Source organism: Nasonia vitripennis, chromosome 1, assembly GCF_009193385.2.
Source record: "Nasonia vitripennis strain AsymCx chromosome 1, Nvit_psr_1.1, whole genome shotgun sequence".
Taxonomy (NCBI): domain Eukaryota; kingdom Metazoa; phylum Arthropoda; class Insecta; order Hymenoptera; family Pteromalidae; genus Nasonia; species Nasonia vitripennis.
The window spans coordinates 29,432,600-29,446,702 of NC_045757.1; the positions used below are offsets into that span (position 1 = coordinate 29,432,600).

General features: G+C 43.5%; 1 protein-coding gene across 4 annotated transcripts in view; it reads left to right on the forward strand.

Annotated features, from left to right (window-relative positions):
• LOC100117854 (discoidin domain-containing receptor 2) overlaps positions 1 to 8,081 on the forward strand; it is a 128,610-nt gene extending 120,529 nt beyond the window's left edge. For 3 of the 4 annotated variants that reach the window (XM_031920843.2, XM_031920842.2, XM_031920844.2), the window contains exons 5-9: positions 1,642 to 2,094; positions 4,524 to 4,731; positions 4,910 to 5,479; positions 5,777 to 5,871; positions 5,998 to 8,081. In XM_031920843.2, coding sequence (XP_031776703.1) covers positions 1,642 to 2,094; positions 4,524 to 4,731; positions 4,910 to 5,479; positions 5,777 to 5,871; positions 5,998 to 6,168 — 1,497 coding nt within the window. In that variant the 3' untranslated portion in view covers positions 6,169 to 8,081. The remainder of the gene's footprint in view (positions 1 to 1,641; positions 2,095 to 4,523; positions 4,732 to 4,909; positions 5,480 to 5,776; positions 5,872 to 5,997) is intronic. The other variant, XM_031920845.2, reaches the window with a different exon arrangement.
• The last annotated feature ends 6,022 nt before the right edge of the window (positions 8,082 to 14,103 follow it).

Below are 14,103 nucleotides of genomic sequence, written 5' to 3' on the forward strand. Positions count from 1 at the left end.
GTAAGTCTGTGTGTACGAGATTATAGGTCGATATTGTCTTACTCATGCGCTCTTGATACACCGAGTAAGCTTCTTCAGACTTTGTTATCTTACTTCTATTCTTGGAAAATAATCTTTTTGTATCGAACTTTTCCAGTTTCGAGAAGCATTGCAAACAAGGGAAAGAGAGAGAGATACGCAAGCGTTATTAGGCATCATAAAAGTACGCGCTTTGTTTCACTTTTATCTCGAGCGAGGCGCATATAGGATTGGATCATCTTTGGGTATGTGGGTCAGCGGCAATTCGAATCGCGGATTTTAATACTGCCGTGCATGAATATTTGAGAGCCGCATTGTGCGCGCTTCGATTTTATACCGCCGCCGTGTGTGATTTATGGTGGCGCGGCAATAAAACCATATTCTCCGGCTTTCAATGGCTCGATTATGGTTTGATAGCTCGCACGATAAATAATCGAAAATAACCTATGCAATACTTATGAATATCATTAGCAAACACAATATCTCCCTCTCGCTCTCGTGTGGTAATTTTCCCATCGAGAAATATCCGCTCAATAGCCCGGCTGTTCTAATTGGAGCTAATCTAGTAGTGACATTTTTAAATCTCACGTCGGCGATAAGCGCTTAGTCAGCCTTTAAGACCGCCTGGCTCTAAGTGTTTTAAAACTCGTCGAGAGCCCCTTATACGTATACCGCCTTGGTAACAACGATTTTCTTTGTACACACGCACGAAAATTTCCCCCTACTATTAGAGCGCTCCGTTCAATTTTCGTTCGAGCTCCAAAGCCGCATGGAGAAAAAAGGAGAACGCCGAGATAAAATAAGAGGAATATCCTCGAGTTCTACATAATCCTCTATTGGCAATGCGTCTTTCCTGATACACGCTTTAAATTGATTTAAGAGGCTGCGGGTATAATGTCCTGTACCGCCTAGGATTTCCCGTGAAATATTCCCGCAGCAGAGCGGCGGCGAACAAAAAGGAATTTTCGATTTGTCCACGACTCCATACACACTACATCGATTCGAAATTCAACGTTAAAATCGAAACAAGCGTCGCGCCCCCTCGTAAATCATTCTCACGGTACACATCCGCGACTAATATAACGACCGGCGCTACACACCTACGCGGATGTTTCCATCGTCTTAAATAACCCAGCGCGAGACTCGCGAGGCAAAAGTCAGCCACGTGGCGGCGGCAGGCTCCATTGTCGGGATACTTGTCAAGATGCTCCGAGTAGATAAGCGACGTCGGGTTGCGGTTTTCCGCGACTGGTCGTCGGCACCTGCGTGCGCGAAAATAAAGTGCGCGATTGTGGCACCGAGATAGACACTGTTACGCTCGTGGAAAACGCCGAGGGATTAAATTGAATGGATATTCAAATGGTGCTTAGTAAAATGCACAGGCCGCCGCTGCTGCTTATACTTTTTGTTTGCTTGCGGGAATCTAATCGGAGAGAGAGTGATTTTTTCGGAGGGTATTGGGTTTAATTATGGTATGGGATTGATTTAAGGCAATCGAGCGCGCAAGTTAATTCGAGTGTTAAATTGACGTCGGATCGATATGGATCTTGATTTATGTATCCAAGCTTAATTTAATTGAAAAACCTCGGAGTTTAATCGTTCGAATCCACCTTCTGCTTTCAGGTGATCCAAGGCAACAAGAACACCTACATCGAAGCCAAGCACTACCTGGACCCGCCGATCTGGGCGTCGAAAGTCCGCTTCCTGCCCTACAGCTACCACCAGCGCACCGTCTGCATGAGGGTCGAGCTGTACGGTTGTCCGTGGAACGAGGGCATCGTCTCTTACTCGATGCCCCAGGGCGACAAACGCGGCACCTGGGAGTTCTTCGACGCGACCTACGACGGCCACTGGACTGACCAGCTTGACCGGGGACTCGGGCAGCTGACCGACGGTCGCATCGGACCCGATAATTTCAAAAACAGCTTCCACGACTCAAAGGACCAAGGATGGGTCGGCTGGAGGAACGACACGAGACAGGGACACCCGCTCGAGATCAAGTTCGAATTCGATCACGTGAGGGAGTTCTCCGCGGTGCACATCTACTGCAACAACCAGTTCAACAAGGAAGTGCAGGTGAGCCGTCTATACTTTTTTTCTTGGCTCAAAAGATACTGTGGAAACGGTGATTTCGGTTAATATTGAACGAAGCACCCCTATTAGACTAGTTACGAATTGAAAACTTTTTAATGACCGCAACTTTCAAAGGGTATAGAGAGCAGCTTTAGCGGCGCCCATTACGCGGGAATAATTAATGGATTGAGACGCGCGACAAGAGTAAGATAATAACCGGCACACCTAGGCAGCATCGCATAAATAATGCTCTGTACAAGAGAGGAGTACGCGATGCTCGGTCAGTCGATGAGCAGCTATACACTAGCGCACACAATGTATTGTGTCTTTCGCTTCTGAAATTCCGAGAGACGTAGATATTAACTGGATTTCCAGCGCTTGCGAGAACGAAAAAGCACCCCCCGAGCGAAGTAAGAAGCAAACGCGAAAAATCCCTTTCTCTCTCTCGGCTGCAGACGGAAGAGGAAATTGGAAAGTCCCACGGCACAACTCTCTCTCTTGAAAACGAAATGAAGGAGAAGCTACGGCCGGCGGGCTTTAATCCGCGAGCGCGGTGTATGAAAATCCAGTCAATGGCTCAGCGTTACAACTACATCCGCGCGAGCGAAATTGCCCACGGAGAGTTTTCCCTCTCGTTGGAAAATTTTCCGGCGCGTTTTCTTCGCCCGGGATTCCATAATGCCATAGCTGCGAAATACTCGAAGAGTGAATACGCGGGATCCGTCCCTCGCGCTTATACATCAAGATTTATTTGAATAGAGCGCCTCATTACCCGGCTCGTACAATTGTACGCTTCGCCGCGAGAGGAGTTGCAGTGTAGGTTCTCTCTCGAGCACTGAGGGAGAGATGGATATAAGATAAATCGGAGCTGAGTAAACAGCAGGGAGAGATGCTGAAGTCGGCCGTGTAACGGAAGCAATACCGGATAATAAGTCCGAGAGACGTATATACTTATGCAGGCGAAACAGGCGAGAATATAATGCCTGTATAGAGTAAACAGTCGGAAACAAAAAACCGAGAATTAGATAATATACCCCTTACTCGACTGCACAAAGCCTCCGTGGCATGGGCTCTCACGGCGGAGTACAGATACGCAGCACGTATTCCTTCGCGCACAATAGACAGCGCAACCCTCTCTAAATTAACAAGCCGTCATCTCGGCGAGGAGCAGCACTGAAAGACGCGAGGAAGCGCGCGCACTTCAAAGCAGGGCCGCACATACGGGCGCGCGTCGAAAATCCGCGGGGAGTTTGGATGATCTCGGCTTTGTAATCTCGCGCTACGGTATAAGACCTGTACTCTATGCTTTCTATTTTCTCGCGCGAAGTTGACTTTGGAGAATATGCAAGCGAGGTTTACGCTGTTATCGATAAGGGAGGTGTATAATTACAATTTTACTCAGCGATGCGGTACAGTCGTCTATATCGGTGAGAGCGACGATTTAGCATTCCATTACTATCGCGCCTCTCGTTTCCTCCCCCGCATACCTCGCGTGCCTGCAGTGTAGACGTGTATACGTGCGACGGCAGCCTCCTGATCGCCGAGGAGTTAGACTGAAGACGTAGCGGAGGCTACAGTGTACCATTATCGAGGCTGTCAGTGCCATTGTAGTCCTCCTAATCAGGAGCTCGGAATCGTCTCTCTCTCTCTCTCTCTCTCTCTCTCTCTCTCTCTCTCTCTCTCTCTCTCTCTCTCTCTCTCCCGAAACGACGGGAGTACTTACCTCACTTAACCTTACCCAAGTCGCTGCCGCCTCGAGTGTCGTCGAGGAAAAGCCAAAGGTCTTATACCCAGTTTGCAGGAGAGATAAAGCGCTTCTTCTTCTTCTTCTTCTTCTTCGCCGTCGTCGTGGTCTTGACTAGCGGTCGCTGTCTGTGCGAGGGTAATATTTAACACGAGCTAGTAGCCTCTGAGGAAAGAGAGAGATTTAGACGCTTTCGCGATAGTACGTAGTATACAGAGGATATGGTGAATTAAAGCTGTCTACGCAAACATCGGCGATGGATTATATAACGCGAAATAATTCCAGTCGGGGGCCATTGAATCGCATTATGCCGGCGCGCATTGCATCCGCATGCAAATGCGGCGCACACCGCTCGAGGAGGCTTTGACTCTGAGGCTGTTATTGCGCTGCCGCTGAGTGCTCCTTTGCATTCAATCGCGATATTAATTTGTCCTACTCAGCTCGGCTGTTTACTATGTGCTATACCAGTGCCATAATACTCCGCGGGTTCCATCTAATTGACACAGCATCGCTCGAAACTCAATTCCCTGATCTCGATCGTATATAAATCTCCGATACAATCGAACAAATTCGCCGATTAAAATCTCTCTCGCCGTTTCCACAATAATCGAATTTCGCAATAGCACACGCGAGCTAGAGCAAAATAACTAAACGGAGATTGTCTCTCTCGCCATTGTCTTTCCCGCAGCTCTTCTCCGAGGTGAACATACTATTCAGCATCGGCGGCAAGTATTACACCGGTGACCCGATAGTCTACGACACTCCTGAGGACAGAATCTTCGACTACTCGCGCAACATCACGATAAAGCTGCACCATCGCATCGGCAAGTTCGTGAAGCTGCGCTTCGGCTTCGCCGCCCGATGGATCATGATCAGCGAGATTACCTTCGACTCTGGTGAGTTTCTAGCCGCATACATATATGGATGTACTTTCGCGTATAGACCTTCCCAACTCGACAAACAATGGGAATTATAAAAGTTCAATGGAGCCGCCGTATTTTATAGCGGTGGATTGGCTCCAATAGTGTAGTCGCGACTAACCCTCGGCCCTTTTTCTCGCCCTCTCTTGCACAGACATAGCCCACGGAAACTTCACCCCGGAGTTACCGCCGACAACGGAAGCCCCCCGTATCCGGGACCGAGGCTCCCTCCGAGAGACACCTCGGCACCACGTCGAGGTTCCAGTCTCCACAGCCAAGCAGGACGACCCGACGTACATGGCGGTGATAATCGGCGTACTGACCGCCGTGATCCTCCTCCTGGCCGTCGCGATCTTCCTCATTGTTTCCCGACACCGTCAGCGCAAGAACTTCGCCAGTCCGCTGAGCAGCAAGTCCGCGATACCGCCCGGTGGTCATCAGCATTTGTCCAACGAATCGGCCTACGGTACCACCGAGAAGGACCCATCCCTCATGACGTACAGAGTCGACGAACTGGACGACCGGTACACGGCTGGCAAACTGACGACGCTGCCCCGAGAGCTCAACGACCGACTACTCGGAGACGTTCGCCTCGACGACTACCAGGAGCCGTTTCACGAGCAAACCAGCGGCAAATACCGGGAGCCGGCGCACGCCGCTTATTACGGATACAGCACCGTCGTTATCGACAACAAGGATCTTCATGACAACGTGGAACAGTCCGGTGAGTATCCGTATGCCAAGAGAGAGGCGCTTTTGTTTGGAAATTATGGCGTGAGCTCTCGCTTGCTCTCTCTCTGACGTTCGGTTCACATGCATTTATTTATGAGATGGGAAAGGCGGTTATGTGCTACTGTTACTACTACTGCATATATGGGGGGTATCATTTTTGTGGGAATTGCTGATACGGAGACTTTTTGTTATGCGGGATAGGAAATAATCTGCTGGGAATATAGATCGGGGATTTTTTCGTCTAATTGATTCGGGAGCTTATTTGCATTCTTTGTTTTGGATTGTTTAGACGCTACTTACGATTATGCAGTACCTATGCCAGTGCCTAGCCAGAGCAGCGATCAGGACAGCATATTTTCCAAGTCATCCAGGGGCAGCGCTAAGGTGAGTTTCATTGACTTTATATAATTCAAATACGCACACACGCACTGTTTCACTTGCACACACATAGACCCTCTAGCTCTTAAAAAGCTCGCCGTCTAACCCCAGCCCCATGATTCGCCATTCAAGGCCTGCTTACAGAGTTTCTTCCCGCCACCGCCACCGCCAATGTCAGCCCCTCCTTCCCGAGTAGGCGCCAACAACCTCACGTACTCAAGTCCCCCGAGTCCCGACCTGATGTGCGACCGCAGCCGCAACGGTAGCAAGCGCCGTGATCACTCGCTTCATCGGTACGCATGAGACGAGCCTCAACAGCAGCAGCAGCAGCGACGAAACAATCGATGGCCCAGGAGGACGATGACTAGCTCCTCGGCCTCTACGCTTCTCTATACGCGAGCCTACGTGAGTACCTACGGCGACATGCTGTAGAGAGTCGGCGACTTTTTACGACGGGCTGTATGGATGTCCAGGTAGATGCTTGCTCGGTTTTTAGCCGTACGTTTTACCCCTCTGCGTTTTACTCATAGCGAGGCACTCTGAATTTTATGGTTGGATAAGAAATACGTAATTCCATTTCGACTACAAAGCGTCTGCCTGGAAGCGAAGAGGCGTTCTCGCTTGACGAAAAAAAAAGTGCAGCGAGAATCGAGGTGTCCTATAGGGTACAATCTTCGATAATCACGATGGTGATAGTTGTAACGATTGGCATATCAGTTACGAAGACGCGTTGAGGATCTAACCGTATAAACGTCTTTTTCTACTCTCCTCTACGAAGCTTCGGATCATAAAGTTTGTTCGTTAGAAACACACACTCACTATTCCGGTTGTTCTTTTGCCGCGCGAGCAATAATACATCGTTTCCTGTGAGACAAAGTGTCATACATTCGATCGACTGAGTACGTATTAAAGGGTATGGATCGATCTTTAACGACAGTGTCGAGAGTTTGAGTTGTTGCGACGTTATAAAATAGGAGTATATAAGTGTACATAATAAAAGTTTAGCTGTACGAAGGACGAGGCGTATTATAAAAAAGTTTTCTAAGTCACGAGTAACGAGAAATGATTTGATCGCTGATTACGTGGAACAAAAGCTCTCATACGAGGAATTGTACATTTGCGCGATGCGTATCTCGATTCCGCACTGCCAGTTATATATACTTATACATAGAAGGAAAGGGAAAGAAAATTGTATAACGGCGGCAACTACGGGATACCATCGGTCATTTTTACACACGCAATATTAAACACAAACACACGTTAAACAAGACTGACTTTTGTCGAACGATGAAAAAAAAAATGAAAAAAAATGAAGAAATGAGGATAATTTAGTTCCACGCGATGTGTATATTTATTTATTGCCTGTAGAGTTGATGTGACGAAGTGTTTTTTTATTTATGTAGACTGTAAGTATATTAAGCATAATCAGCTAGGTTGTAAGGACTATTGAAAATACGCGCATATAGTTATTACATAGACGTGTGCAGAATGTGAACACGAACAAAAATATGTCGTTTCTTTCTTCCAATTTGCTGCATTTCCTTGCTTTACTCTCGAGGTATTAGACTGTTTACGTCGATCAAATCTGTAGCATTCACTCGATTCTATTTATAATTCGTATTACTTATATACATCCTTGGAATTTGCGTTGTTCTGCTTTTTGACACATGTTTTTATATAAATAGTATATATAATACACAAAGCTGAATAGGGAGGAGGAACTCGTCGTCTTCGCCGATGCAGGACGAAAATTATCCCCGAACACACGCGCGCATTTAATACGTTTGCTAGTGTTTTTTTCTTAGATTTTAGAAGCTCTTGTACATATAGATAAAGAAAGTTTCGAAACTAAAGGAACGTATTTTCGTGTGAATCACGACGATTTTCTCCTACCCCCCGCATACACAGTTCTATTTCTCTAAAAACGAATGAAAAAAAAAATAATAAACTCTACCGACGTCGCCTTCATGCAACGAGGAAACGGGAACTGCAAAGATGATCGCGAGACTTTTTCTTATATATATGGAAAAAAAAACGAGCGGGGAACAGATTGTGTATAATTTAATGGACGCGAGTTATAGGCTGAGAAAAAGGTACGAAGAGAGGTAAAAAGAAAAAAAAAACAAAAATCGACAATACAGGGATGAGGCAACAATAATAGCTGACAGCGCAAGCGCAGAAAACCCTACCACATTGTGATATATATATATATATATGAAAAAATAAAAGAAAAAGATTGAGGTTGAAAGGAAAAATCGTGGGGCGCGAATTCTGCCGTTGCTCGGAATTTCTTCGCGGATTCTTTTGAAAGTGAAACTTTTTCATCGAAGTGTGTGTTGCAACTGTTCATTATTGGATAGATTTTAGATAGGGTTATAACATACATACGAATAAGCTGCATTGATTACTTTAAAAATTATTGATTTTCTCTGTATACCTTCGTTCCCGGAAATGATACGTATATCTCACGGTCTTCTATACTCCTTCAACGAAACACCCGCGCAAATATGTAAACTATATATATGATATATATCTAGATTGTTATAATAGCAGAATACAATCAGTGCTTGTACAAGGCAAACGTGTATTTTTAAAGTAATTGATGATCCTTATTTTTGCTTCGAGCGAAGGCGCTCATATAGAAACAAAAAAAATTATCAATCTTCTACAACGACTGGATAAATTATATATATATATATATATATATATATATATATATATATATATATATATATATATATATATATATATATATATATATATATATATATATATATATATATATATATATATATATATATATATATATATATATATATTAGACATTATTGACTAGATTTTTAATAATCCTGAATCGATATCGAGAAGACATGTATACACGATATAATATACATATAACGACGTAACTGCCGGGCTTTTGTATCACTATTAGAGAATACTGCGAATCTCGACGAACTCTGGATCCTCGGACTCTTCGAAAAAAAAGAGAGCTACGTTTATTATAAACATAATTTCACAACGTTTCGACCACCACCGACATTCGGGGCATTCCTCTTTGTCCTTTGAAAAACTTGCGCGGCGAAAGTTCGAAAAGCGCTCTCCGGCCTCCGGCAACATCGCCGCAACATAATGAAAATTTCAAAACGATAAAAGGAATGCCTTTGAACTTGAGAGCAAGCTAGAGCCGCAGGGGTGAAAGAGTTTAGACCGAGGCCACTGTAAATACAGCCACACGCGCGCCGCGTACACACAGACACCGATAACGAATCCTACTATCTGCCTTTGTCGACTCTAACCACAATAATATCGCAATAAGCGAGCGAGAAAGAAGAGCATCGTTCCACCCCCTCCTTTTTTCTTCTTCTCCTTTATTTTCCCTACGCGCGCGGTAAAAGGGAGCCAGAAGCGCTCGCGCGCGTCAATAATTCAGCGCGCGTTGAGAGCAAATTGACCGAACGCGCGCTCGCCGATCGTTCTCTCTGTACACACACACACACATACACACCTATGTATCTCTGTCTCGCTTGGTCTATGCATTGGCCGTACGCGTACACTGCCTCCCCCCAACAATTGCGATTGTGCTCGACGCGAATTTCGTGCAATCGCTCGATTGTGCGTCGACGAGACCCGACGATTGAGATGTGTTTGTGCGAGCGACGCTCAATTATAATCGCGGAAGGATTTTCCTCTCCGACACTAATTTATCGGCCGATTGTATGGTAAAAAGAGAGCTGAGCGTATACGCACGCTTTCTTTCTTTTTTCCATGAGAGGAAATTTCTTCATTTCGCGAGCTTTCACCGGATTCAAATTTCCGCGCTTATCAATTAATCAGCGCCGTACACGCGAGCTAACTTCGGCTCGGCCGTAAATAGCTCGAATTACCAGGAACAAAACAGCTGAAACAATCGCGCGAGCTCGCGCGTACATATTCATCTTCATTACAAGTCTTGTCAGGATGCACAGCCAAGCCACGCACGAACCTGCCTGCCTCCTTCGTATTTTACATATGTGCGATTCGCTGGTTGATGCTTTATTAGAGCCTTTTGTTCCGTGAAATCTCGCTTCGCGCGATGAAATAAGGCCCCAGCGATAAGATTGGAGCCTTTTACTGCCATTTTTCCTTCCGCTTCGCGAGCGACTTTTGCATCGCCGGAGGTGTTTACAAGCTGTTTTGAGTTGTCTCTTTTTACCTGCGTTTTTGACTCTTTTCTATTTTTAAGTAAACCTGCGTTCGTGATTTCGATGTAAACTATTCTTTCTACACTGCGGGTTTTTCATCGTAAGATGCGTTTTTTGAGATGAACGAATCTCGTGTCGAGTATTATCGCTAAAATTACGATATTAAAGACGTCTTTCGCCAGTATATCCAAAACTGAATCTAGAAAACTGCCTCTTGTAACAATAAGCCACACACCACCAAACTATAAAAAAATAAAAGTACCCGCGTACACCCAGAGCTTCTCCTCTTCGGAGCGAAACAATCGCAGAACAAACACAGCCAGCCGACAGAGAGTCGCGCATTATACACCCCCTATAGCGAGAAGTTCAAAGCGACTTGCTCGTGAAAAATAAAGTATATAAAAAAAGGCTACTGCAGCAGCATCGAGACTCGAGCGAGAGAGACGTGTAATAATATTGTTTCCAGCATCTCGCGAAGGAGCAAGTTATATACGCACACAGAGATATCGAAGCAAGAGACTGCACACTCGACCGTGAAATCGCTCGAGGAAAAGAGAGCTGGATATTCCTCGCGAGACAGACGCGTCGAGTCTGCGCGATTAGAGTAATCTCGGCTCTCTTTTCGTCGCGGATTTGTTTATCGCGCGCGCATTAATTCTCCTCGATGTACATATGCGAGACACTTGTAATTTATAAATAGGAGCGGCGCGAGCGCGATATATATTACGCTCGAGCGAGTGCAGTTCGTGGGAAAGAAAAGGAAATCGAGAGAGAGAGAGAGAGAGAGAGAGAGAGAGAGAGAGAGAGAGAGAATGGAATGTGATGACGAGCGCGACTCGTGGATGGAGCTTTTTTGTACATAACTGTAACATAATTTATACATAAGCGCATGTACTCTATGATATATATCTTGTATATGTAAACCGGCGAATTTCAATATATGCACCGACTATTATAATACGGAAAATGTAAACACAGACATACAACACGGACACAAAAACTCACGCAGCCCTTCTCCTCCTCACATACAACAATTGAATGTAATTATGCGCTATTACGACGTTTATTTCATTGATAAGGCAACAAAGCACGAGCGAGAGAGAGAGAGAGAGAGAGAGAGAGAGAGAGAGAGAGAGAGAGAGAGAGAGAGAGAGGGAGAGCTGACGCAGCGTCGGAGCCGTTATAAACGAGATGATGCATATTTGATATTTGTGTGCCTGTATCCATTTTGTATGCTACCGAAATATAGAGAGAAATGCGCGCGGAAGTGAGCGAGGAAGAGGAAGAGAGAGAGATGGTCGATGCATATATAGCGTTTTTGGAAGCGAAGTGCATACACGCTGCGCTGGAAGGTGAAAGATTGTAAACGAAAAACTATACATATATATTGAAAATGGCGCGCGCGCGAGCGAGCGAGCGAGATATAAATATATATACAGATATATGACATAGATTGAACTACGAGGTATATCGAGAAAATACTGTACACACTCACCAACACATCAGAATTCATGTCCCTGTGGACGAAATAAACTTTTAGTGAATCCAAATACGCCTGTGTTCTATTGATTTATTTCGTCCGGATATTTATACGAAGTCCCTGTGCTCATATATCCCACTACGTCCGATTTCTCCTTTTATATATTTTCAGCGCTGAAACGGACGGGGCGAAGCTGCGCGTGCGGATTATTATTTGCTGGACTCGCGCGAGCGATGATATCGCCAGTAAGTTACGTATATTTGTGGAGAACTTTTCAACTGATTAAATACGTTTAGCGGCTGCTGCGAGCTTGCTGGCGTTATAACGTTTATTCGATATTCAAACTGGATTTCTTTTTATTGACAGGTTTTCACATGCCTATAGGAAAGCGCACCAGCGGCGTAGGCGTTTCAATTATCGGTATTCTATGCGGTGTCGTTTAAATTGGGCTGCGAATTCATTCGAACTGAAATTCTGTTTGTTTTTTTTTAATATTTTGGTCAAGATTCAACGTACTCGATCGATATGTTCATTAATTAATTGAAAGTTGTCCACAACGAACGGACGGTATGTTGTGTTTTGAGTATAGAATATTCAATACTTTCGAATAAGCGTGGCCATCAAGAGACATTTTTTCTGCATTCAATTTCTAAACTACTTCACGCTGTACCTTTCAAAAATGCATCAAAGCTCTGCCCTCTATTCTATCTCCTGAATATTAGCATCGATCTGAAAAAGTGAGCGTCGAACGCTATTATTTTGAAATTTCCGCTCTGCACAAGGGTGACGAAAAATGCGCGACCGAAAAAACGCTGCCAATTTATCGGTACGTAGCTCTTCCTTCGAACTGATTTATCGTTGGGTATGTATATGGATTAGATTTCAGATTTTTTTAAAAAAACGTTCGAACTTCGATGTTATCTATAATTGAAAATTAAAAAAGTCGAAAATTTAGCTATTTAACCAAATTCGCCATAAAAATAACTAGCGCGCTTCGCGTTCTGGCGGTCATCAACACTACTGGAAAATTAGTAACTTATTTGTATTAGTATCAATTATTTATTTTTGTTTGCAGATATTCTTAAAATATATCTTATTTTAATTTTATTCTATTGTAATTTCAGATAAATAATACAACACTTTTGTATCGCAGTTTTCAAGAGGAAGTAAACAAAAGGATGATATTTCGTTTGTAGGATTTCAATTAAAATATTAGAAAATTGATTGTTTAGGTATTTAGCATAGTTTAGAGGGATATAGTAAGCTACTTAGAGCTTTTCTTCAATCTAAGCAATTTTCTTTATTGAGTTTAGATTTTTCTAGTTCAGTATATACACTTGAATTTTGAAAGTGAATTGTACTGATTCAGCTTAAAAGATTTAATTAATATAGCGTACGTCGTTATATGATACCAAGTTACACGGATTGTATTCGGCGACTACGTATTTCCTAAATTATGCATTTTTCATAATTTAATTTAAAAAAGTGGTTTAATTTTGTATATATTTATGAGATAAAGGCCAAAATATAACTTTCAGCTTTTAATAATATAGGAAAATTGCTGAAAACAATTGTGTTGGATGGGGCATGTTGCACCGAAGTTATTATTGAATTTATGTATCAAAAAATCGCTTTTAGGGTTGTGTATGTCAAAAAGTGTTTAAAAAAATGTTTGCCACAATAAAAAGTTGTATTTATAGTAATGTTTACAACTTTTACATTTAACATTTTCATGTAAAACGTAAATCCGTAATGTTTTATGGCAAATAATTAGTTTTTTAGTTGTAAAAAGTCGATTTTGGGCTGTAAACTCGAGTTCTAAGCATTTTCATGATTTGATGTTAATGGGAAAAAGTTGTGTTTTTCAAAGATCTATAACTTTTCTATTTAACTTTTTTTTTTGTAGAATGCTTAGAATTCGACTTAGAGCTAAAAAACCGTTTTTAGCAATTTTTGGAGGGTGACCGCATTCTGCATATACGTGCAGGATCAAGCCCAAAATAAATCTGTCAGCTTAGTATTACGAGGGGAGTTCGCACACAAATTTTTAGCCCGATTGATTAAAGTCTTTCCGAGATAATCGCATCACAGGAACATTTTTATTAAAAAAACGCTTAAAAATCGAACAAATTGTACCCGCATTTCAAAACGACGTAGAGGATCGGGATAAAAAAAAATAGTTTTTTAGCTTTTGCAAAAGGAGACTTCTCTTAAAATTTCAGCCCGATCGGTCGAAAATTACGTGAGACATCGCATCTCAGACATTTTTCGCACACGAAACTATAAGGCACTTCCGTGTCGCGGTCGTGCCTAAAAAGGAATCAAAAGAATGATTTTAGTTCCAAAATTAGAATGAAAAGTATGCTCTATAGGAGGTAGCAAAAAAGTTACGTAGGGGCAAATCACTTCGCTCGATATTATACAAAACCCGCCCGATTCAGGCCTTTTTCAAATAGTGTCGCCGCCGCTGTTGTGTAGGTTGTGGACAGGGTGGCGAATGCATTTAAAAAGCCGTAGATCAAAACGACAGAGGGAGAGAGATGCGTCCGGATCATTTAAATTTCAATTTTGTCCCGC